The 24,025-nt window shown below is 42.8% G+C and overlaps 1 protein-coding gene across 2 annotated transcripts; it reads right to left on the bottom strand.

Moving 5' to 3' along the window:
- Window positions 1-1,072: 1,072 nt before the first annotated feature.
- On the bottom strand, window positions 1,073-21,964 carry sparc (secreted protein, acidic, cysteine-rich (osteonectin)). Of its 2 annotated transcripts, none has more exons than XM_041943788.1 (10): window positions 21,841-21,964; window positions 12,186-12,251; window positions 11,534-11,587; window positions 9,780-9,867; window positions 7,295-7,416; window positions 6,654-6,774; window positions 4,903-5,036; window positions 3,634-3,782; window positions 3,093-3,241; window positions 1,073-1,834 (listed from the first exon to the last, which is right to left on the bottom strand). In XM_041943788.1, exons 2-10 carry the CDS (start codon window positions 12,240-12,242, stop codon window positions 1,806-1,808), a joined length of 903 nt encoding a protein of 300 aa, XP_041799722.1. In that variant the 5' UTR covers window positions 12,243-12,251; window positions 21,841-21,964; the 3' UTR covers window positions 1,073-1,805. The 2 variants fall into 2 exon arrangements, with proteins under 2 accessions (XP_041799722.1, XP_041799723.1); XM_041943789.1 differs by lacking the exon at window positions 21,841-21,964 and adding an exon at window positions 18,987-19,005.
- Window positions 21,965-24,025: the final 2,061 nt, after the last annotated feature.

The raw sequence follows: 24,025 nt of genomic DNA, 5'->3' as shown, positions 1-24,025 counted from the left end.
CTGATGTGTCTCACTGCCCGGGCTGTATCTCCAGCTCTGACTCCTATCTGAGGCTTTGGCCCCTCAGTCTGGCTCATGCACTCTTGTCAGAGGTGTTGTGGTCTATGGTGATGCACATCAGCCTTTCTTCCAGCAGCCTCGGCGGCTTCTTCCTTCTGGCCATAGTCTTCCACTTCTTCGCTGTTCTCACAGTTGCCAGTCTTCTGTCCGCCTTCTTGCTTGCACTGCAGCTGCACTGGTTCCAAAACAAGTCTTACTCAGGCCAGAGCTTCAAGTTCCTGTCCTTCACCTTCGAAAGCATCCTGGGTGGGAGGCTTGAGGACTGAGATTTGACATCTATTGTCACTTATCTCTTGAGGATCTGTGCGGTGGATCGCGATTTTTGTGTGTGTGATGCAGTTTCCGACCTGCCGGGTGTTACCACAGCTGCAAGAGTGACACTCCAAAAGATTACCTGTCAGACTGCGACTGAACCGAACAGTTAACAAGGAGAAAGACTTTGGATTTAGTTGAATTTCTGAAAAAAAATAACAGCAGGACCTCCTCTCCTAAATTTGCAACCTCTGCATTTTAGACATCTGGCTGACTCTCTCATCTGGAGTCATCAGTGTTGCAGCAGAAGCAACTCGAAATGTCTCTCAAGGGGAACCGATAGCAACCCTCAGTGATCATGTCTGAGAGAAAAACAGCAGAAAAGAAAACCTGCTGCAGGAGGAAAGGAGGAAGAGGCTTGTTTTAGAAGCTTGTTAACTTTGTTTTCATGGACTCCAATTAGACTCACGAGGAAAGGATTGAAAGCTTTACTGCTGCACAAAGGCAGCATTCAGAGGCTCATAATACCCCAAAAAAGATGAGACGAGAGCTTCTTATAAAGAGACTTCTTATATTTCAGCGCCTGAGACTGAAAGAAATGTGACACTAGATCCTTTTTCAAGAAACACGGCCGAGTCTTACTCGCAAACAAAGTGGCGTCCTCGTGGAGCCACGCTGCTCTCTTGTCAGATCATCTCAGCAAAAATTCCTTCTCTGAGGAGGAAGACACGCAGATATGAACGCATGCAGAGATTTCAAGATCTTTTCATAGTCTTTTATTGATGGAAAGAGTTCGGTCGTGTTCTCAGTGTCAGTAGAAACATGTTAATTATGAGAAAAACTCTCAGCCTGCGAGATTTTCTCCTCATTAAACGTCCAAACAATATATCCTCTTTATTGTTTCAAATATCAGTACACGCACGTCCTCGTCTGGGACACAGAATCTGTATGGAAAATAAAAATGAACAACTCTTAAAGCAGCAGGCAAAAGATCAAAAACCAAAATACACAAAATGACAAAAAAAATGAGTCCACCACCAAAAGAGTGCAAAAACTAAGTAGATGTTTTGTAGAAAGCAAGCAGAGGGAGCATTTATTTAGAAACTTTATTTTTGACTTTACAGTTTAGTCTCCTCAAGGTAATGTTTCAAATTGACGTCCAATTAATGCCCTGAACAAATCATAGCATATATATAATAATGTCAACAACGTACATTTACATCAGAGGTCTTTAGTTTTCTTTAACTGGGAGTTTTGTTCTACAAACAAGAGAATTCAAAGTTGCATGAACATGTGATGGTTAGTACAGACTGTGCACATTTTTCTTTTGTAATCTTTTTGTAGTGGTATAGGTAGGAAAGGTCATTATTAAAAAAACAAAATAAAAAATTATTTGCAATTAGCACCGTTACTGTGATTTCTTTAACTTAGGGATCAGCACCTTGTCCCGTTAGTAGCGACTAGGAGTTGTCATACTGCTGCTGCTGGGGAGCTTAGACGATGAGGTCTTTGTCGACGTCCTCTGCAAACACAAAGACACGAAACATCCATCAGCACAGACTAACAGTCAGTGTGGCAATCCTGATTTCATCAAACAGCATTACTGAATCAGTAAACAGTCAGCCCGTCCTCTCCAGTAAAACCGCTGCACACGTCGTCTGTGCAAGCAGGTTATTACCACCCGTATTAACGTTTATTGTTAGGCTGCGAACTCCAGTGGCTTCCTCTCAATGTCAGGTGACGCAGAGCAAAAAGTCCACATCTGGAGGACAAACGCAGGACTTTCACCCAGGAGGCTGCTGGCAGTGTCCCGCATGAAGTCAACATCGACTCAGTTTAACACTTACGTCCTTATTTTAACCCAAACCACGATCTTTTCCTAAACCTCACCGAGGAGTCTGGGTGTCTAAACCAAAGGAAACTGCAACAATTTCACTGCGTTAACCATGTGACGATGATGTCCGGTGACGATGACGGTCCGGTACGATGACAGTCCGGTACGATGACGGTCAGTATTTATGGATGAATTAAGAAAACAAAAACATCCAAAATCTTTTGGATGACGTGGATGACAGTGAACTCTTACAGTTTGTCAAAATTCTGAACATTTAATGAATTATTCCAGTAAGTAGCTCAGCATGGCAGATAAAAACGTGATGTTTTGTACTAAATGCATTCGTCTCCTTAAATTTGGCCCAAAACATATTTTTAACAACTGTTTTTGTGCCAAACGACGGGACTGAGGACCTTCACGTTTTGAATCTGAAGGACATGACTGACACAATTACACTTCTGATAAGTGACTAATATGAAAAGTTATGTATTGAACCAAAATGTCAAATATTCTGTCGTCCCAGCTTCTGAAATATGAGAATTTGCCGCTTTTCTCTGTTTTTATCATAGAAAAATTGAATATCTTTGGGTTTTAGGCTAAACAGGAAATTTGAAGATGTCTCATTGGGACATTTTCCTTTTTTTCTGGTGTTTTTTTAAAACGTAACATCAACAGAATAATAAATAATCCTGAGCTGCACCTCTTTCATTTCCTGCAACCAGACTTGACTACAGCTGCCGGAAATGTCACAGCAAGCGTATTCCAGGAAGAAGAAGAAGAAGAAGATGCGAGATACTGGCGGCACCTCGTATCTTTCTTCACAGTAAACGACAAAACCGACTTTTCATCTTGAGATTCTCATGAAAAGAGAGGTTCATATTTGTGGGCAAACCAATACTGTCGCTGTCGTTTGGAGATCGTCTTCATGCACACAGTCGATACTCACGATCCTTGAGGCCGAAGCATGTGGCCCACTCCTCCAGGGCGATGTATTTGTCGCTGTCGGCGTCGCACTGCTCGAAGAAGCGGGTGGTGCAATGCTCCATGGGAATGAGAGGAGCACGCAGGGGGGAGAGCTCTGTGTGGGTCAGGTATCTGGTGGAACGCAACACATGAGGACGGGTCAGTTAGAAAAAAAACCTTTCACAGTAGCATTAATAAGGACAAACTTGCATTTGTCTTCACTCTGGAGGTGTGAGCTGTGCAGAATTTGGCTTCTTGCTGGTTCGCTCAGCGTCTGGCGGCCACGTCATCATTTTTCAGAATAAGCAGTTATGAAGTGGACAGCAGCTGCTGTGGTGTGAGATCACAGGCTGCATCATCCACACTGGAAACCAATCAGCTCCCAGTCTGCCAGAAGCTCAACCACTCGCTGAGCAACACCGATAATTTAGTTTACAAGTGCTGGCTCTACCACGTGAGAATAAAACCTGGATCTTGTCCAAAATAGCTCCTAATGGATGGAAACGCGGATGGATCCTACGTACCCGTCGACGGGGTGCTGGTCCAGCTGGCCGAACTGCCAGTGGACGGGGTAGATGTACATGTTGTAGTTCTTCTCGAAGTCGTGAGCCAGCAGGTCCAGAGAGTGATCACCAGCCTGCAGCCTCTTCTCGTTCTCGTAGATCTTCTTCACCTGAAAGATTGGACCGACAAATGAACTCAGCAACCTGCCTGCTGCATGGTTTGGATGTTGGGAGCTCTTTGGAGTCTTAAAGTACTAAAAAGGAAAAGCTCTGGGAGGTTTGCAGTCCGGCCCAGTTTTCCAACTCTTCTTAAAGCTCTACCAAAGATGTGTGTGGACGTTAAATCCAGCAGAGTGGAGCCATAACCTCTCTGGGATTTAGGTGTTTTTCACTCACATAAACATTTCCTCAGACTTTGTTCTTTACGAGCCATTTCAAGCATCAGTCTGTGTGTTTTAAATGTAATGAAAACTGTCTGTCAGGTGAACCAGTGCACTTTACCATCTTTACCTCCACCAACGTTTGTAATGCATCTCAATATTTGTGACATTAATGTCACGTTTCTCTCACAAAGAACCTTGGACGCCAACAAAGTTTTGTTCAGTTGAAGTCCTCTGTGTGTGAAGTGTCTCTGCTCTGCTGGCCCCCTTTCACAGCTTTAAATAATGAAGTCTTACAGAACACATGAAATGCTGCGTGCTGAATGGACGATTGTCTAGAGGGAATGAACCGCTCTGTCTTATAAAATGCTTTCACTGTGTTTCACTTTGTTAACAAGAACATTCAAGACAATGTGCCGCATTATCAGAAGTGCATCCAAAATCTATGGAAGATTTACTCACGTTATTGTCACCTCACAAGAGAAAATACATAAAATACACTCAATTCAGCAGGTAAATTAAAGTGTTATGAGCACCTAAAACATAAATAATACTAATTAAAAGTTAAAAAGTTAATGTCATGTTTTAGAAATATGTATTTACATATAGATATATGTATATTTCTTCCAGGAGGATTTGTTCAGAAGAAAAAAGTGAGTCCTGTATATTAATAATGTCTATATTTGGAGGAAATGCTGTAAAATCTTTAACAAAGGTTGTACTGACTGTTGTGGGACTCAATGAGAACATCCTCCAAACAACATCTCAGAGACTAAAATGTTTGCCAAGGCCGGACAATGCATCCGATACAGCCGCCTATCAACGGTTCACATTTTAGACCGCAAATTTCCAAACTGGAACGTTCCACAGCGGGACCTCAGACGTGTCCCGTAAATCCACGATAACTCACCCTGAGCTTCTGCTTCTCGGTCAGCAGGTTGTTGTCCTCGTCGCGCTCGTACAGAGTCACCAGAACGTTCTTCAGCCAGTCCCTCATGCGCAGGGGGAACTCGTTCAGCTCGGTGTCCATGCAGGGCTCGATGACTGCAGAGAGGAAATACAAGCAGGCAGACTTTCATTTATTCATTTCATTCATATCATTATTATTCCCACATGCTGAGACACTTAAAGGGCCGTTACGCCCACTACACAATGGAAAAAGTTCAATGAAAAATTAAGGTGGAATAGTTAACAGCAAAAAGTGACCAGCATCCAAATATTCATGTCAAATATCCACAAATCACAAACTGCATCCTGTTTTATTCTGGTGCTCTGAGCAACACCTTGATCTCCATCTGAGCCCTTCAGCCCTGACTCATCTCCTCACAGTGAGTGTGTGTGTGTGTGTGTGTGTGTGTGTGTGTGTGTGTTTGGCGTTTCAGTTTGAACAGTGGAAGAAATTTAGCCTGCGTGTCTCGACGGATCCTCCCAACCCTGAGCTGCAGCCTGCAGACACAACAGCCTGAGCCACCCATCAGTCACAGCAACGCTATGCTAACAGCACGCAGAGAGGGAGCCGAGCTTATCGCACAGATGAGCGGGAACAAAATACTCAGGAGCTTAAGATACACGTTCATCCCTCAATAGTGAACAAACAGACGGAAACAGATAAAGAACAGAAACCGCATGATCAAAACAAGCAACATAAAGAACAACAACATGCAGAAACCGAGACGAAAGATCAGATCGAATTCAGCTGGAGTGGTTTGATAAGCGTCGCAGGCAGAAAACAACGATGTGTGCAAACAGATAAAAATGCACTTCTTTTACTTTCTTTAGGAGAATCAGTTGATGAAGCGCCTCCTTCAGTCTGTGAGCTCGCGCTCATTCTCACCCGCCCTTCATGGCTGTGGTGGATTAACGATTACAGTTTAACGATGAGAAGACTTTTTTTCCTGTGTCGGCTCATTCAATCCACCTTCGGATCCTCTCAGTTCAGTTTTTAGCTCCTTGACTTGAGACATTTGTAATTAGCTCTGAGCTGATTCTCTTTATTAGCATGTTGGTGAATTATCATTTAATTTGTATACAATTTCAACATGTGGTGGCAGTCCGTCTTTTTATTTATTTTCAGTACATTTGTTCTTAAATTCCTGTGGTGCTTCTACTCATTTTCTGTTGATTCATTTTTCTCTCCCTGAAACCTTTTAAATTATGCACATTTTTTTCTGCCTCATTTGAAAAATGCGAGGCGGGTGTGTCCAGGGTGGAGGTAACATACTCATTAACTCAGTGACTCAAAATAGTTGTAATAATAAGAAGCAGTTTAGTTTTTATGGAGCTGTTCATCAGTCACCAAATCTCAGACAAACCATAAGTTTCTGGGTTTAACGCCGTCATTTTACTGATATTCACTCTCGGTGCTTTCAGTTTGTATCTGCTGGACTTTACACCCACAGTAAATGTTGTGCGTCATGAGCTACAACCACTTTCATCAGACTCTCAGTGTCAATCAGAGCCGGACAGAGCTGGACCCTCAGTATCTACTGTCATTTTCAGACACCATTAAGTTAAAATATTTATGTGCTGAGTTGGAGGCAGTCAAACCAGAAATGAAGCAGCAGCAGCAGCAGTTTTAGGAATCCCTCTTTCTGAACGCTGCTGTAAACTCAGACTCTCTGCAAACAGCAGGAACGGTAGGAGCAGAGTGGGAGAGCTCACGTTTGCAGGGTCCGACGTAGTCGAGGTGCAGCTTGTGGCCCTTCTTGGTTCCCTCCAGGGTGCACTTGGTGGCAAAGAAGTGGCAAGAGGAGTCGTAGGTCTTGTTGTCGGTGCCGCAGACCTGAGGAGGAAAACACAGACAGGTGAGTTTCTGAGTGGTGTCACTTACAGGACAGGTGTGCTATTTCATCAGCTCAATGTATGTTTAACACTGAGCTCAAACCTTGTTAACACTTCACACTAAGATACACATATTCACCGATAAGTTGCTTATTAGCATGGATGCTAGTAGCACACTGGCTCTTTATTAGTCATTATAAAGCATTTATTCATCATTATGTTTATTCAGGGTTGGGTAATGATTGCAGTGCATGTGCAACAACTTCCTGACTTGCTATTAATAAGTAGTAAATAGGAGGTAATTGAGGTAAAACTCTTAATTATTGGTGTATTAGTTGTATAATATGATCACCAAGTTGTATTTATATCGCCGTTGGTTCATAACTTTTCAACAAACACCATCTCAATCCTTTCTGCGTTTTTTGACACTTCATATTAACGATCAGCCAAATGGGACCCTCTGTGATGAGTTCACTGTCGCAGGATAAATACGAATTTACAGCGACTGTTTTGAAACTCACATGCTCGAACTCTCCCTCAGCGGCGGGGCAGGTGGAGGGGTCCTGGCACACACACATGGGGGTGTTGCTCTCATCGACCTCACACACTTTTCCCTTCTTGCAGTGGTGGTTCAGGCAGGGATCTGAGAGAAAAGCACCAACACAGAAGCAGAGTTACGGTCTGCTCCTCAGGAAACGCCAAACAGACACCACGAGCCGATCCAGACAAATTCTTTCCAGTCCTCTGCTGCAGCGTTTTCATGCCAAAAGACTCAAATAAAATCATTCACATATGAAAGGATTAGCTGGCGAAATGACGAAATGACTGAGTAAACAGACCAGCTGTCATCGATGAGTTTGTGCCTAACTTTAGCTGCTGTTTGGTCAAGAAGAAAATTACAGTCCTGAAATGCTGCCTCATGAAAAACAGCAGAAGTGATGGAAAAATGCTGATTTTAAAGTTGAAGACGGAAAACAAACTGTTAGACGTGTGGTGCAGAGCAGAGGGGCCTTTTAGTTTAGTCTTTTTCCACTAAAGAGACTCTTAAATGTGAACAACTGTTGTATAGTTTTCTCTGTAATTTAGAGATTATTTCACATATAAACCACGTGTAGCTGGGAACACGAACCTCAAAGCTAAATCTCTTCAAAAATATGATATTTGTCACTTTGGTAAATAATTGCTCCTTTAGTGTGGAAGGAAGCAGGAGAAGAGACAAGTAAATGCTTGAAGTTGCTAAAAAGCATTTCCAGTGTACCACTTTTAGATTCCCACTTTGTTTACTGAAAGTGGTCTAAAATAAGTGTCCTAATCTTTTTTTCTTCTTGCATTTCTCTGATCATTTAGCCTCTAATTTAACACGAAGACAGCTCCTCCTATCCTTCCATGCGTCCTTGCTTAATTCCTTCTGTGCCTCTGTCCTTCCTTCATCTGTTTTGTGGATTTTGTGGAGCATCAATGTCCTCATAAAAACTTTCCACAGTTTTAAGGACTGATTCAGTAAAGAGAAGTTAAAATGTAAACTGTGAACAGCAGGATCTGGAGGTTATGCAGAGTAAAAGGGACACAGTTTCAGACGTCTGCAGATACACTCAGAGGTGGGCGAGAAGTGAAAATGTACATTCTTCGTGGTGCTAACAGAAATAAAACAGTGGAGTAAATCCAAACATCTCGCCCCGAACACTTCGTAGAGTTGGACTGTTTTCCAGCCGCTGGTGTTGCCCGTGGCTCAGTTAGTGTCACTTAAAGCAGGGTGGAACCTGTAATTACAGCCGGCTCCTCGCAGGCTGTTATTATGGCTGTTTGGTTTGCCAGTCTGAGGCTTCACTAAAACTTACAACCCAGATACTGAAGCCGGAGGGCAGACGAGCGAAACGCAGCTAAAACAAACAGGTCGATGTGTACGGCAGCAACATGGCACATTTCATACCTGCAGTCACTGAAACTGAAAAATTTGTGTTCAGGTGTTCATTTGAGGTCAGGTGACCGCATGCATATCAGCCTTTAAGGAATTTCTACTGCAGTCTTAATCGTTTTGACACCTTTTATTTGTACTTCACTGTATATTGGAGATAAAATTGATGTGAACACCTTTACAACAACTACAACTTTACATGCTGGCTTTTTCTGGTCTTTTTTTGATTGAATGCATCTGAATTTTAATCATTTTGCATTTGGTTAGCAGCGTCGCCTGACAGCTAGAAGATCCCTGGTTCGATCCCGCCTGGGATCTTTCTGTTTGGAGTTTGCATGTTCTCCCTGTGCAGCGTGGGTTTTCACCGGGTTCTCCGGCTAATGGTTAATTGATAACTCTAAATTGTAGGTGTGAATGAGCGGTGTGTGTGGTTGTTTGTCTGTATATGTAGCCCTGTGGTAGGCTGGCGACCTGCCCAGGGTGTCCCCTGCCTTCGCCCGAGAGATGGCTGGGATACGCTCCAGCCATCCTGCAAAGGATTCAGCGGTGTATAGATAATGGTTTCATTGAAACCTGGAAACCAGCTAAAATACAACGCTGACATATCATCACCTTTGGAGCTGATGTGGCGAACTTCTTCACATGATCTTTCATGTGGAGTCGTGTTCGTGCCACCTGATGAATAGGAGTCCAATATTCCCTCTCTTTTAGCTCTGTTTTGGCCTCCACCGGCTCCTGAAGGAAACATCTGGCTCTGAAAGCTCCACTGAGTTCACCAGCTGGTCTCTGACTGTGTCTGGTGCTGGGTGCTGCTGTCTGCTAGCATACAGCTGGCTTTTAGAGCTCTTTCACTGTAAATAGCTATGAGAGCTATGACAACATTGTGGGGACTTACCACCAATATGGGGACTAATCTCTGGTCCCCACAAGCGAAACCATTGAATTTTCGGGTTAAGACTTGGGTTTTCTTGGGGATTAGGCATGTAGTGGTTATGGTTAAATTGGGGTAAGCCTCTTGGGAAGTGATGTAAGTCGATGCAATGCTATCCTATGCAACAAACACATGTTTGCATGTGTGCTTGTGGACTTACTCTCAGCAACGACGTCTTCAACAATCTCAATGGCCTCGTCAAAATCTCCGACCTCAATCTGCACTGGGTTGGCCCCCACCTCGGCCTCCTGGGGAACAAGAGAGGTCAGGGGTCAGACTGTCACATGCAGAGGAATTTATTCTGATCCAAAGGTCCAAAGTGATCAGAGTGTGAGACTTGAAGAGAAAGTCTGAGTGAAGAAAGAAACTGCCAGTTTCTCCAGTCAAGCTTCCGAGCTAGTAAAGCTTTTTCTTATTGCACTCTCTGAATTCGGTCTCGCAGACAGTTTCCCTGCAACAGTCTTCTGGTCTATTTCTGTCCAACATCCACTTAAACCAAACCGCTTAAATATCCCTGGTTTTCCTGAAAAAAGAGTTGAAACGTCACCACTAAAGAAGGTTCCTCCCTCAAGGCCAAACAGAGTCTGGGAGCAGCGAGATCATAATATCCAACAATAACAAGCAGCTGGATCCACATGTGGCGAAGCCATGAAAAACGTAATGGCTTCCTGAGCAGCTGGCAGGCAGAACGGCCAGCTAAAATTAACAGCTGTGGGATCTCTGGTCCCGCTGGACCTCTGGAGCAGGAAATGATAAAACGTTCACATGGACGCTCAGTCCAAAGGTTTGCACGGGGATATTTTGGTAGTTCGGGTTTGTTTACAGCAGGTTATGAAGGACATTGTGCTCTGTTAGAAAAGGACTAAACCGTTTTTCAATGAAGGGATTTTTATCGCCCCTATTAAGGCACAACCGAGGAGAGAGCTGGAAGGATTTCATGTTTTCATCCCGTCTGTTTGTTGGAAAGATTTGTCAGAAGCCTAAGACGTAACAAATGGATTTGGGTGGAATTTAGTGAAAGGTTTGGTGAATATCCAGATCGAGGAACTCCACCATTAACAGAATAAGCGTTTGTAGGAGACACAGGCATGAGGAACTTCCATCTTCTTCTTCTTCCAGATGATGCATCTTTTCTAAACTTTATAACTGTTTAGGTAATTTTAATCTGGGCCCCAAAATCAAATCCCAAACTAAATCTGAAAGGTCACCAAAAAAATTAAAGACATGGGAACAAAACTATATTTACTTTTTGCTGATTTTTAGTAAAAGTCACTCATCAGATGAATTGCTCACAACTCATTATGAGAGTAAAAAAGTACACATTACTTCATTTAAAAGATCCACAAGACAAAAAGCCCTCAAACATGGGGGTGTCATGTCAACTGGAATTATGGATAACTGACTCACTGACTCTAAAAGCCTCTGTTAGCCACAATCTGGATCTGCGAGGCTCAGTAATTCAGCTCTGGGCGTTCACACGAGAAGTTGCATGGACAAATACCACTGGACTTCTTTGGCTGCAGTGTCGAAAGCCCAAAGCTCCATCACAGATCAGATCATCTCTCTGAGCAGCTGCTTGGCTCAGGAATCACAACACAGATGCCAAATCAAACTCAGATGAGACCTGAAGTATTTGGGTTGAGCTTCCCCCCCCAAAAAAAAACAGTGTAACACCAACATAAGGGAATCTTGACAGATTGGTTTATTACAAGTAGAGTCTTGCTTTTTGTGATTTTGGCCATTATTTCTATCAATTATAATAACAAACAACAAAAATAACTGCTGAGATCTGACCACAAGCAGTCAGACAGGCTGTAAACAAGCCAACAGTTTATCCAGATTATTTACTTTACCATTTTTAGTTTGTATATCGCAGATGGTGTACTTTAAAACAGGATGAACATCTGGATTTACCTCAACAACTGGCTCCTCAGTTACTAGCTCTTCCACGATGGCCTCCTCCTCAGTCTGGGACACACACACACACACACACAGACACACACACACACAAACACATACATGAGACCATTATCGTTTTTGCATGTAAACGCACACTTGTGGATACTCACAGAAAAATTTGAGTGAAGGAAGTCAGAAGCACACAATGATCTCACTCACATGTCCACCCACACAATTGCACACACACGCACACACACACACTTTGAATCTACATGCACATGAACACACATCTACGGCGTGCACTCAGGGCAGCAACTGGGATTAGGAAAGCAAACATTGCATCTTTATAGACTTGCAATAAGAACACACACACCCACAAGTTGATATAGACAGGAACTGCTCTTGGATGAGAAAACACAATTATCAGGCGCACACACACACACGCACACACACACACACACACACAAGCACTCACAAAGGCAAGGAAACTCACACTCTCACACGTGAATTGATGCCCAGACAGGAAAGGAGAAGGAGGAGACACACTCAGGAAAACAAAGAAAGAGAGGAACATGCTCGTGAGGACAGACCACACACACACGCACGCACACACACACACACACACACACACACACACACACACACACACACACACAGTATAACTTACAGGAGCAGCCATGGCGTAGCCAGCCAGGCACAGGACGAAGACGATCCACACCCTCATCTTCAAAGTCTGTGGAGACAAAGAGCGACAGGTGAGCCACTCATATTCACACCTTAAAAAGAAATTGTTACTAAGCAAAACCACATTAACCAGCTGTTAGTCCATGTTACAAAATATGCAAAGACTGAAACAAGATAAATCCACTGTCATTCTGAGAATTGAATTTATTGAGCGTCTTTAGCCTCAAAAGGACAACAAATGAGGATTATTGCTACTTAGCAACAACAGAGGACCACCTACATGCTCGGTGAAGCCTCCTTTTGGAGTGCAGGCGTGTGTTTGAGTGTCAAAAACAAGTTCTGAGCTATGATAAATTTACTCACTAAGCACTGATTCAGATAGAAACATGCTTATTAATTTCTGAAAAAGAAAATCTGCTGTCTAGTGTGTCACAACAACAACAACCAGCCCTGCCCTCATGCAGCCCTGCAGTCTGTCTGAAGACAACAACATGTAACACAACTCTCTCGACAGGCTAATGGAAGCTTTCCAGTTTCCCAAACAAAACCCTCAGTGTCTGCTTTGTTTACTGGCAGGTCGTGTTGAAATTGTCTTTGGCTGTTTGTGGTTTTGTTCAACAGATTCTCCCAGAACATAATTTCACCTGCTGAAAGGGTTTTTCTCTCATTCTGGAGCTTCCATAAATCAGAGTGAGCACAGGGGCTGATTGCACTAAATGAGGTTTAAAAACCCGCCTGGAACAGGCCGGGTCGTCTTAGCTTTCAGCCATTTGTATGGAAACAGGCGTGTAAACAGCTCCTGTCTTCATGTACCCTTTCACTGCAACGTTTTTCCATGACCTGAAGCCGCATACTTTAACCCTTCGTATTTCCACCAGCCTCCTTTTTTGAAAAAAATACTTTCCATTTAGCTTCATAAAACACATATTTACATTTGGAAACCATGATAGATATGAAGTTCCCACTCTGACCTGACATCTGTGTAAGTAGTGAATTGAGGTGATTTGAATAAAAGCCTCAACCTAAAAGCTTATAATACTATATTTTTCTAGGCTGCATGTGTTGATGTGGTCAAGCTAAGAATGAAAATAGAAGCATCAAAGGTCTCGAAACTGTTTTATTCCTTTAATAAAATGAAAAATAAATGAAAATTGAGACCTAATAAGCAAGAACTCTGAGATCTTCGCCTTGTACACTCTACCCATCGTCGCCTCTGAGGCAAACAAGCATAACAGAGTTTCCCAGATTCCTGATGGACACAGATACAGACAAATCACAGCAAGGGTAAGAAAAAAAAAATCAATCTGAGTATCATATTCTCAACCAATTGCCGCAACTCTCAAAGGAGCAGTTTTTTTAAATCAGACACAACCATGTTTTTCACAACTTTACGAACAATCAGAGCCTGACCAGCACTTTACGAAGAATGATACCAACAACATAATTAGAGAGTTCAAACAATTTTTTTTGACATCAACAAACCTTTTTGATAACAGTCCCTAAAATTTGTTTATTAAAGTCTTGTGACTAGTTGAAAAATGAAGTTGTCGCTGCCCCCTGATGGACAAACTGCAGTATGTCATGACGTAACACTGTATCTTACTGTGTCCCTGACATTTTGTTATTTAATTTCTTGGTTCTTATTTGCATTTCATCTGCGATAAGATAAAATATAGATTTTTAATAAGGCCAGAGGGATGGCTCTATAGACGACAATGTGATCAGTTGGCTAGTAGCTCAGTCCACCACTCTTCAGACAACTATTGGATGGATCAGTACAAAATTTAATAGTGATATTCATGATCCCCAGAGGGTGAATCCTAATCACTAGGGACTTTTACTCTAGCATCTACATAACACTGACATGTGTGGTTTTGTGTAGAATTTAAACTTTGAATGGATTTCCAAGAAAGTTGGTTCACACAACCATCACGAGTTCCCCTCAGGATTAATCTTACTAACTCTGGTGATCTCTTAATATTTCCTCTACCGCCATCATCTGTTCACAGATTTCCACTTTTGGTTAATGACCAAATACCTACAATGCTAATGACAGCCACAGTTGTATTTTGTGTTTAGTGCTAATTAACATGTTAGCATGCTTACACACTAAAATAAGATGGTGAACATGATAAACATTATGGCTGCTAAATATCAGCATGTAAGCATTGTTGCTTTGACCAAGTAAGCATGCAGATATTAGCATTTAGCTTAGAGCAGCCTCAGTGAAGCGCAAACATGACTACACTAGACTCTTCTAGTCTTGTTTATGCACAAGAACAAACTTGTTTCAGAGTCTAATTTTTGTGATTTAGTCCACTGAGAGATTTTGCTTATTTTATGCAAAAACAAATCCTTGTCACATTTACATGCTACATAGACGTGACTGCAGAGACACACACTTCCTGTGAGATCTGGCTGTCGTGAGAGCAGAGTCCCAATGAGTCCTCCATCCTGTCTGTCTTTCCTACTCTCATCTCCATCTGATCGTCTGAGCATCCATTGTTGGGGACTTGAAATGATTTCTCTATCCCTGCTTCCCCTTCTTCATTATGTCTCGTCTGAAGGACTGAATAAGGGCTTCTTTGTTCGGTAATGGAGCATGGCATTGCTTGGTCTTCCACCCTCTTTCTCTATTAGTTATCTCCCTTTCCACCTCCATGAAATGAGCAGTTTCACCCAAACATCCAGAAACAATCTCTACCCTCTGAACATCAAAGAACATATGGTATATAGGGGTAAGTTTAAGTGTCTCAGGAGGTTCACTGTAAAGATCAAAGTTATTTCAATCACGCTGCTTACTTCATGTTGCTGTTTGCATTTTTTGGCTTAATATCAAAAAGAACTGGAATTTGTCCCACAACAACAGACAGTACCTCTTGTTTCTCTGGAGTTTTTACTCTTCTGAGAGGGAAATTCCTCATGCAGGGCAATAAGACTGAAGTGATCTGACACAGTTTGTACAAAATACTGCACGCTGCAGGAGATCAGCGGGGGATAATAAGATTTACAAAACAGAGTTGGGAATACTTGGAATTCCTGCACCTCGGATAGAGGGCAGCAGGTTTAAACCAACAATGAATCAATAAAACCAAACTATCCAATCTTCTCTATGAACTGTACACATTGTAAAAATTTCCCCATTGTTCTTTCAGCATGTGCAGTAATTATCAACTCGATGCAATGGAGCTGAATGCCACGACTCTCAAAAACACCGCCTTGAGGCAAACTGAGCTTGACATTTTGGGGGTGGAGGAACACTTTGCTTGGCTGGTTGCCGGGTGTCCTTAAAAATGCAGGAAGGCCTCTTGACATGAAGCGTCTGAATGGAACGGCATGTTTGGACAGATGCAGTGAAAAGGGGAAAGTTTGCAAACAGTCGACCCGAGGTGACGGGTGTTGACATGTGCTGCTTGACGAACCCTCAAGCAACACGAGAACGTTCCGCCATTTGGACGACAAAGAAATTATGATACACTGATGGTTCACCTGTAGGTGATTTTTTCCGCTGTTGACATCCTCAGAATGGTCAAAATGCATGTTATGAAATGACTGATGCGTTTGAAATAAGGTGTAATCCAGCTGTATAAGATGCAGCATTCTTTCCTGACAGCAAGTTTGTACAAGTTTTATCATCAGATGAAACCCTGAACGTGACTGAAGAGCAAGTCCGGCTGCAATGATACTCTTTATTTATCGTTTATTTATTTATGTACGTAACATTTATACCACAACAGGTTTTTTATGCAGATATATAAGAGATGGGTTTTGTATTTTTTGTATTTGGTGAGGTAAGATAGAAATAACAAGCTAATACCTGTTATGTGCTATGTAATTCAACCATTTTATTTTGAAAGGTACTGGTGTCATTGTTATTTTTCTACTTTCTTTTTTAGTGTTGTTAATATACTTTTAGCGGAGTAAATATTTCACATAGATTTCAGACACCATACTATAAAAGGAGAAAGTTCTGTGTTTTAACATAAAGCATTTTACAAACTATATGTGTTGTAGTCATAGGCAGTATAATAAGCGAACAGAGCCTGCAGGTCTGAAAAGTGACGCCAATACTTTCAAGCTGCATTCTTTCTAATGGCCAGCAGGGGGGGGCTCCACTGGCAATACTTATCTATAGCAGCTCCACCCACTTCTCCAAATATGGTCTCTTCTGGCTAAGGCAAACCAAGATGGCCACAGCAGTAATGCCAACCTCGAGCTTTAGAACGGTAGTCCACGACCCGGTCGTTGACACGCAACCACAGACTGTATAGCAAATGTGGACGGAGCCACTGTGACATCAACTTCACAGATTTATTTGGGATGCTAACTTCCTTATAACAAATAAAATGCATGGTATTTTTATTGTCACGCATAAATCAGTTAATCAAAAGGGAACTTTGTCAAAGTATGTGTGAAGCTGCCATGTAGCTTGTGATGCTAGAGTGCACACTACCGCTGAGACCACGTTAGCTAGTGACTTTCTTCATGGTGTTAACGCAGGCACAGTTTATGCAAGAGTTGCCCTGTGAATGCTTTGTTTCTCTGCAATCACATTTGTACAAAGTGGGATCGTTTTCTTCTACACTGAACAATGCAGAGTTAAACTCACAACATCAAGATAATGAAATCAATTTCTTAGAACCATAATAGAAAAAAAAAATCACTTTAGTAATGTCCTCTCTGGTCCTCCATACATCTGTAAGGTATGAATTACATTTAACAGCAGAGTTTTTCGTGGATTTTTCTCAGTTCTGTTAATCTACAAAATAAATTATGGATATGCTAATCTGTTTGGTGCATTGATGTGGGTGTCTGGTACCTGAGATGTCAGAAAAAAACAAGAATTTTAATGCAGAAGAGTGACGGCAGAAGAAGAGATGCTCCTACTGAGGTACCTTTAAGCAAGAAAGAATCAGTCTGTAAAAGAAAATTAAAAAGCAACACGATTACTGTTGCATTGTTTTGTTCCACCTGTCAAAGGAAAATACACATCTTTCAGTGCTCGCTGCAGAGGCGAGGCAGCACTTTAACAATGGCGACCACTGTTCATGAAGGTCCAGAGATGAAAAGTCGTGAGCAGGCTCGGACGTGGAAAAATACAGAAACCCTGGCAGACGACGCAGACAGTGACGTCTCCAAATAACCTGCACACAAGGAAACTTCTCTGTGCCTTTGAAAGAGCTGAGCTAAAAGAAAAAAACACAAAAAAACAAGGTGACGGGAAGTTTCGTAAAAAGAACTTCTGACCCACGTATAAGTAGTGCGTCTGACGGAGAGTGAGAGCTCAATGTGATCTCAAGGAGGGGTAAATGAAATCCGGTCTCATCTCCAAAAAGTGTGGGTAAGTATTTGATTTGGAGGGACACAGTGTTCCCGTCGTATGTCCGCTTTAACATATTCCTGTTTGGTCAGAGAGTCAATCGACTCCGCTCTGCAGGAAAGAGGAGGCCGGACGGACTGACGTAACAGCAAAACAAATTATTTTATTTGGAAAGCTGCTCTCATAATCAAACAGGGCCGAGGCTAAAAGGGAAACTTCAGGCTCATAAAGAAGCCCTTTTTCTCCTTAAATCTATTTAATTTGGGAGGTTAGTTAGGTAAGCAAGTGTAAACTCGCTATGGAGGAAAACAACCTGCACTGCTGCTAATACAGAAATCTCATTTCAGTCTCTGCCTCTGTCTCTGTTTCAGAGCTCTTTAATGGGAGCAGATTTAGAGGAACTATTTCTTCTTCTCTGTGACATAACCAGCGGCCTGGAAAAACAACCTGTAGCAGCCTGTCTGCCAGCAAACAGTGCAGACAAATAACACTGGCATGCAAAGGACCGTGGCGAGACCTGAGAATGAACACTGATTTCCTCTGTCTTTCTTGAGCCTTGTAGACAGAGTAGATTTTTATGATGGAAAAACGTTCTAGTTGAAGAAATACCTTTAAAATCTCAGGTTTATGAAATGCTGTGTACTGTATGTAAAAGGCAGATGTGTCACGGCTGTAAAAGACGGATGTTTCCTTCTGATTTAACAAAGCTAGACTTGAAGTTGCGATGATGGGGTTGATCTCTGAGGTCGTTTGCCATCCTGGTTGGCCTCGTGTCAGCAGGGTGCCGGTCTCTCAGTGGTCGCTTGTCAGCTTCAATTACACTTCAAACCTCATGCTGGTGAAGGATTGTGACAAAACAAGAGGCGCAAGAGTCTGATCAGCATTTTAAGAGATTCTTGCTCCCAATGAAGAAATGTTGGAAGACAAGGTTCAAGATGCTTCTACGATGCTCAATGTCTGCTTCCACCATTTGGTCTTCATTCTTATTTTGGTATACGAAAGGTCAAACAGGTGTCGGAAACCCTGTCAAGAGATCTGAGTCTGGCAGTAAAGCCTGTCTAAGCCCTTTGTGGTCAGTTAGTAAAAATACTGTCAGAAAGTGTAAACTGTTATAGATAAACTCATAGAGACAGATGGTGAGCTCTTCAATAACAGCTGTGTGGCGTGCATCACTTCGGACAAATAAAAGGATGAAAGGTGGATAATTACATTTGTATAACACCGCCGAGGTCACCGCCTAACAATCTACATGAATATGTGTTCTAATAACAGACTTGCATTGACGACCTGTGTAGAAATTAGAACTTGGATGTTGTCATGAAGAAGCTTGCAAGTAGAAAATTGCAGTAACAGATATGACATGAATGTGGCTTTATGGCTTTAAGTGTTTCATGTGTAAAATTAATGACCTGCAGCGACTGTCTTTCTAACATCAAACCCTGTTAATCTAAACTGCCTCCTCACCTGACAAACTCCCTCCAGAGAGAAACTCCTTCAGGCTGCCGGGACAAAGACTAGTTTCAGAGAGACCACCGGTCGTCACTATCACTCAGGAAACACAAAGAGCACAAACGAGAAGAGGAGAGTGGAGAAAAGGGAAGAAAGGTCAGGATATATGTAACCTGAGTTTCTTGTCACCTGACTCAGTTTTCCCCTTCCCCCCTTTCCACAGACCCTGTGTTTGTTCCTTTCCACTGAACCTCTCCTTACCCTGATCCAGTTTCTCTCATTTCGATCACCTTTGACGTCGTTTGTGATGAGTTCTCTGCTGTGGTTTGAGGCCAAACTGCTTTCAGACTATTGAGCCTGAAATGAACCGCTGTAGAAAAGGATGCTCTGCTCTCTCTTTTATTTGGCTTTGAGTGCACTTAGCTTTCGTCCTTGCTCTCATTTTTTTCTCTGTGGCTTTTTACATTATCGTTATTACCGTTTATGGTACGGAGCTGCTTTTGTACATCGTGATGCTGCTTTCATCAGACCTCCTCTGCCTCCCTGAGAAGATAAAGGCTTAATCCTTGTTTGTAGATGTTATCAGGCAAAGTCTCCTCAATCTGTGGTTTGGATTACTTTTGTCATCTGTCGCGCGCTCTCTCAGGCTTCTTGTTGTGTGAACACTGTAAGAGGAGCAGGCCAGTGTGTACGGAAGTCAGTCTGGTTTGAAGTAAAAAGTTGTGGAGCTGGAAGCCAAAGGGACGGAGCCTCATGGTCCCACCTCCGCTGCCTGATTCAGATATGACATGCGAAAAGCATCTCGCAGCTCACATCTTTAACCTGAATTAGTTCATCAGTCACGTCTGTTTTTTCTGCTTTGTTCTTTCTCTCCTGCTCTTTTATGCTTTTAGTCCTTAATTGACTGTCTCCTCCCGCCTTTGTCGCTCTGTTTCTTCCTTCCCTCTTTCATTCTTTGACTCTTCCTGTCTTTCTCTTTGCTGACAGTAAACTCAAGGTTTTTCTCCCCAGACAGCAGCACAATCCTTCCTTCCTGTCGGGGGATTACTGTTTTCTTGAGATTGCCAAGCTGGCCCACTATTTCCCAGCATCCTCAGCTGCAACGCCACTACCCCCCTCCCCATCCCCTCCCTCCCTCCTCCTCCTCCCCCTTCGGTCCAGACCTGCCACCTCAACAATTAAGCAGCCAGAGACGCTGTGTCTCTGCCTCACTCAAACTAATGCAGACACATTGACCTTCAGTCAGCTCGAAGAAATCCTCGACTGGTGTGACGAAAACAAGAACTTTATACGTTCAGAATCGAAGAACAGTGAGAAAAATCTGTATCACGTCAGACTGGACTGAAACAACCCCCATAAACAATTTGCTGCCATTCAGCCACACCGTCATTAGAGAGGCCCAGCAGTGAAGCCGGGTGATGAGGTCTGGCTCACAGTCGCTGTTCCAGCTCATCCCAAAGCTGCTGGATGATGTTGAGGTTGGGGCTCTGTGCAGCTCAACACCATTTCTTCATGCTGCTGCTTTGTGCCGGGGGGCCAAACACGAACTGTCGACACCCGAATGATGCAGCAATAATGTTTCTCTCCACTGAAACTAAAGGCCAAACCAAGAAAAACAACCAAAGCGTGCAAGAATGTCGGCCTCTTTCTGCTAATCCCTCTCCCCGTGGGTGAGCCTGAGTGACATCCAGACACTTGAAGGCATCTGAACTAACACAGCGTTTTCAACAGCTGGTTACCGATCGCCATGGCAACCCGCATTCCTTTAGGTGGGAGTAATGAGGGAGGGGGAGTGACGGAGGGATGAGGAGAGGGAGACAGAGGCAGGGAGGGAGAGATCGGAGAAACACGCTCTATCAGGCTTCGTTGGAATCTCATCCTCCCCCACTCCTCCTCCTCCTCCTCCTCTTCTTCTCCCCCCTCTTTCTTTCTTTTTTGTTTTCTTTCTCTCTGCTCAGTTATTCTATTTCTAAAAACTCTGCAGAAACAGACGTACAAAACTTTAAACTCTCCAAAAACAGAGACAGCAGCAGTTTCTGCATCCAGACTAAATTCTGACAACGAATTAGTTGTTTTACAAAAAATTAATTGGCAGCAGATAATTATCCCTGAAACTGTTAAAAAATCAAAAAACATACAGGCCTCCGTCTGCATCTCCCTCCTCTCCCAAGCCCTAAACCACAGCCCCCCCTCCTCCTCCTCCCTCTCCTCCTATTGCCGATGTGGCACACAATACCTCTACAGAGAATGAATCCTCATAATCACAGCTTGTTTACCTGCAGGGAGTTTTTTCCCCTGCAGCTGTTTAAGCAGTAATAACAGAGGAGATTGTTCACTGAGGTTTGAGGCCACAGTGGCTGCATTTTAAACCACATGTCAGTCATTTTAAAGTAAGTTTTAAAAAAATAGTGGGAAAACTAGGTGGAAAATTGAGAGATTACCAGTGACAGCGGTGCAGGCAGCTGCTGGAGAATCTGTTGCAGGTAATCAAGTGTGAATTTTCAATTCTGGATTGAGTTTTGAGATGATGGCAGGTGAAATGTGTGTGGTAAAGATTTTGCTGCTTGGTTCACTTCAGACTGGCAGAAGAAGAAACAGCGTTTTTAAATTGATTTACAGCAACTGACAAAGAAATGTGCATTTATTTTATAGCAGCATTTGAAAGTTCAACTTCAGCAAACTCATAACTCAACTTAAAGTGTAGTTTTACAGCATGATTACACTATCATCCAACCTGTTTGAGGCTGCAAACTTTGATTGTTTTGTCTCCCCACAAATGTTGCAGTCTTTCATAGAGCGCCACTCCAGTCCAGTGTCACATGACAGCGATAAACAGTGAGGGGGTGTCGTGCAGAGTGAGAGCTCTTACCTTCAGCTTTGCAGAGCAGGGACAGCAGAAGAGAAGTCAGCAGTGTGCGGGGCCCGGGACGATCTAACAGCCTCACCAGCTCACACAGAAGACATTTCCAGTAGGACGTCCCAGTTAGGACGCAGACCCCTCACCCAGACCTCCCATTGCTCCCTCCCTCCCTCACTCTTCCTGCCCTGGTAGGTGGGGCTTAGTGTTAACTCTCTGCTCTGAGCTCGAACCAGCAGTCTGGGCAAAAAAAAAACTGTTTGTAGTAGTTTCTGCATACAGCTGAAATAAGTCTGCCATAGCATAAAAAAACTTTGAAAATAATTTCACTTAAAAACAGCACAATAATAATAATAAGCATATAATAAATACAACAAAGCAAAAACAAATTTGGCAAACTTTGAAAGCAACAAATTTTGGTCACAGTGTTGGAGGGTCAGCAGTCATTTCTGCTACTGACAATAACAATAGTTTAATTGATCTAAAGTGCGTGCAGGTGAACAAGTGCACTGGCTCAGGAACAGGAAGTTGGAACAGCGGAGGAACATCAGGTTTTGGAGGGTGACACCGTAAATGCCTGAACATACTTTCAGCCCCTGATAGACTCTGGACAACAGCAGTTTGGTTTATATTAGATACAGAGCCTGTCCGAAACTCCACACTCTGCACTGCATGCTCAATATGTGGACTATCGTTCAGTATACTTCTGTGTAAATAAATAGTTGTGTGTATCTTTTCAAAGTGACGCTGCTTTCTGAGAGCCTCCTTGGAAACGAGTCACCGTGGTAACCCATGCTAACCAACCTCACTTCTTCCTGCATTTGCATTAATCATAATAATCATGTAACACATCTTGATATGCATTAAGGAGATATATGAGGAGAAATGTGAGCCACAGACGAACTCGTTGTGGATCTCACATCTTTTTTTAATATGTAGTGTGACGTTAATGGTTAAGGTTAGTTTATTGTGATCGACCATCATTGTTGTCAATGCTGCATTGCATTGTGGGATATATGTGCCTGCATAGTGTCCAGTGTTTGCATACTGAAAGATACCATTTAGTTCATACTACTGTGCATGTGAGCTGCACGCGGACAGAACAGGAGGGAGAATATGGACATGCATACGGATCCTTGGAGAACTTCCTGCAACACAGAACATTCAGTTTATCAAGGACTTCACAATCACTCACATACTGTATGTGTTCAGGGTTGACTGCCAACTCAAGCATGATTCTGGTATTCAATGTTATGTTTAGACCGTCAACAGTTTGGTTAATGTTAGGAAAAGATCATAAATAGAGAATAAATCCACTCTGACTTGAAGCATAAGATAGGACCAGAGCCGGCAGTATTAAAGTCAGACACTTTGCACAGCCATTCACCTCCTTGTCCTCCACACTCTGAAAAGACGCCACACGGCTTCCTGTCTTGGAAATAAAAGTCGCTCGTGGACACAAAGTGCCAGTGAGTGTAAATCAGCTGAATACACAGACAGAACATTGCGTGGGCCTCATTTAAATAGACTTTAGCTTGTCTTTGATGTCGCCTTCTTGACCCTACGACACACCCTGCGTTACTCACTCTGCCCTCCTTCTCCTCAGAGGGGGTAGAGGTCAAAGGTCAGGCTGAGCTACATACATGGAGTTGGTGAGGAATCAGAGTCTTCAGGACAGTTCCTCCAGCAGAGTGAACTCAGTCCACATATTCACTAACAATACGTACTGACTCACTAATATTTATACCATTGTTCATGCTGCTCACTGGAAACCTTGAGGCCTGGAGGAGGATTTGGGTTTGTGTAAACTTCACAAATATTTCTTCTTTTTTTATCTCCACCTTTTCCTCTGAAATGTTTTTCTCCGAATTTTTTATCGCTCTCGTGAAAAGTCATTATCGCCTTTTAATTCTTTGTGAGGCACATTTAATTCTGCTTGAGAAATTCTCCATATAAATTAGTATTATTTTTATCTTTAGTTTGTTTTTAACATCTTTCTCATAAACGTTTAGCTCTAATCCGACCAGATTTTAATAACACAAAAGAGCCTGATTGTCCCTCTTTTCCAATGACAGCATCCGACATCATGTTTTATTTTTAGCCACACTAGCAGCTAGCAGCCGGTTGGTCAGTCCACCAGGAGGCTGACATCTGCAGTTTTGAGTGAAACGTCATGTGAATTGCCACGACAGCTAAT

Source organism: Chelmon rostratus, chromosome 9 (assembly GCF_017976325.1).
Source record: "Chelmon rostratus isolate fCheRos1 chromosome 9, fCheRos1.pri, whole genome shotgun sequence".
Lineage (NCBI taxonomy): Eukaryota > Metazoa > Chordata > Actinopteri > Chaetodontiformes > Chaetodontidae > Chelmon > Chelmon rostratus.
The sequence above is the reverse complement of the archived record's forward strand: the minus strand, read 5'-3'. Positions and strand labels throughout refer to the sequence as shown.